This window comes from Penaeus monodon, chromosome 28, assembly GCF_015228065.2.
Source record: "Penaeus monodon isolate SGIC_2016 chromosome 28, NSTDA_Pmon_1, whole genome shotgun sequence".
NCBI lineage: Eukaryota > Metazoa > Arthropoda > Malacostraca > Decapoda > Penaeidae > Penaeus > Penaeus monodon.
The window spans coordinates 27,105,788-27,106,933 of record NC_051413.1 but is presented as its reverse complement, the minus strand read 5'-3'; the positions used below and the strand labels follow the sequence as shown (position 1 = coordinate 27,106,933).

General features: G+C 38.7%; 1 protein-coding gene across 1 annotated transcript in view; it reads left to right on the top strand.

The window, feature by feature from the left end:
* Positions 1-906, top strand: part of LOC119591128 (SCY1-like protein 2) — a gene marked incomplete at its 5' end in the record, with an annotated part of 331,697 nt that extends 330,791 nt beyond the window's left edge. The window contains 1 exon segment of the mRNA XM_037939842.1: positions 131-906. Within this exon segment, the coding sequence (XP_037795770.1) occupies positions 131-157 (27 nt within the window).
* Between the last annotated feature and the right edge of the window lie 240 nt (positions 907-1,146).

Genomic DNA, 1,146 nt, shown 5'->3' with positions numbered 1-1,146 from the left:
TAACGAATTTTCACACTGATCATCAATGCATGGTGTGTGTTGAGTTTGCAGCGCAGTTAGTGGCCAGTATTTCCCTTTTTTCTTAGAAAATAAGAATAACAAACACCTTTCCCCTTCTCGTCTTTTGCAGTACCAGCTCTTCTCCAGCAAATCATAAAAGAACGTCTACGTAGAGAGGGAACAGCGATGGCGCGTCGTGATTGGTCAAACGGAATGCAAAAAGCGCTGCCATTGGTCGCAACTAGGAGCTGCATATCAGGGTAACAGCGGTGGCGCGCCATGATTGGTCAAGATGAAATGCTAAAGAAGCGCCACCATTGGTTGATTCTAGGAGCTACATATCAAGACACTGGAACGAATTAACAATGTTGTTTAATTGAGGGAAATGTGATGCAAATTTACATTATTCTTTTTTTTTATCTTCCATCTTACTTATAAATGAATCGATCCTGTTGCATCCACATACTCTAAGAACAAGCTGCTAGAAAGCTGTTAGAGAGCTGGGCATCTGCCTCGAAACTGTGATTGGCTGTCTGTTAATATCGCTCAATTCGTTAGTCGAAGGGCAGATCAGCCGCACTTGTGTAAGGCCACGATCTCCATGGCCGACTGTGTTTTATAGGACTTTTTGTCTGAAGTGGCATGGACATTTTTACATATTGTTTATTACCCAGAAATGTATTTTGTCTTGTGGTATGTAAAGTTTCATAATTCTGTCCTTAAACGTGCGATGCATCTTTGTATATTATGATGAGGAAAAATGATACCAATGCTAAGAACAGTGTGACTATATGACGCAATGCAATGTTTCCAGTTGTTCATATATAGACTTCATCATAACTTAACCACGTCCGGCAAAACACAGTTACCTTCCTGTGGGTTTTTTCTGCATTATATATATATATACTGTTTGTCTGTTAGTTTTCCTGTTATAAGTCCACAGGCTGAAACACGTGACAGTATTGCGTGATTTTCTGATTATATATTTCACCCAACTCCAACATCAATTTCCTACAAATTAAAGAATCGCCTATGAATATTTCGATCATATGGTGGGGGTATGAATGAAAAAAAAGTGTTTGTCTTCTTTATGATTGTCTTAAGTACCTCTCAAGATCCAAAATATTTTTTCTGTCTTCAAATGTC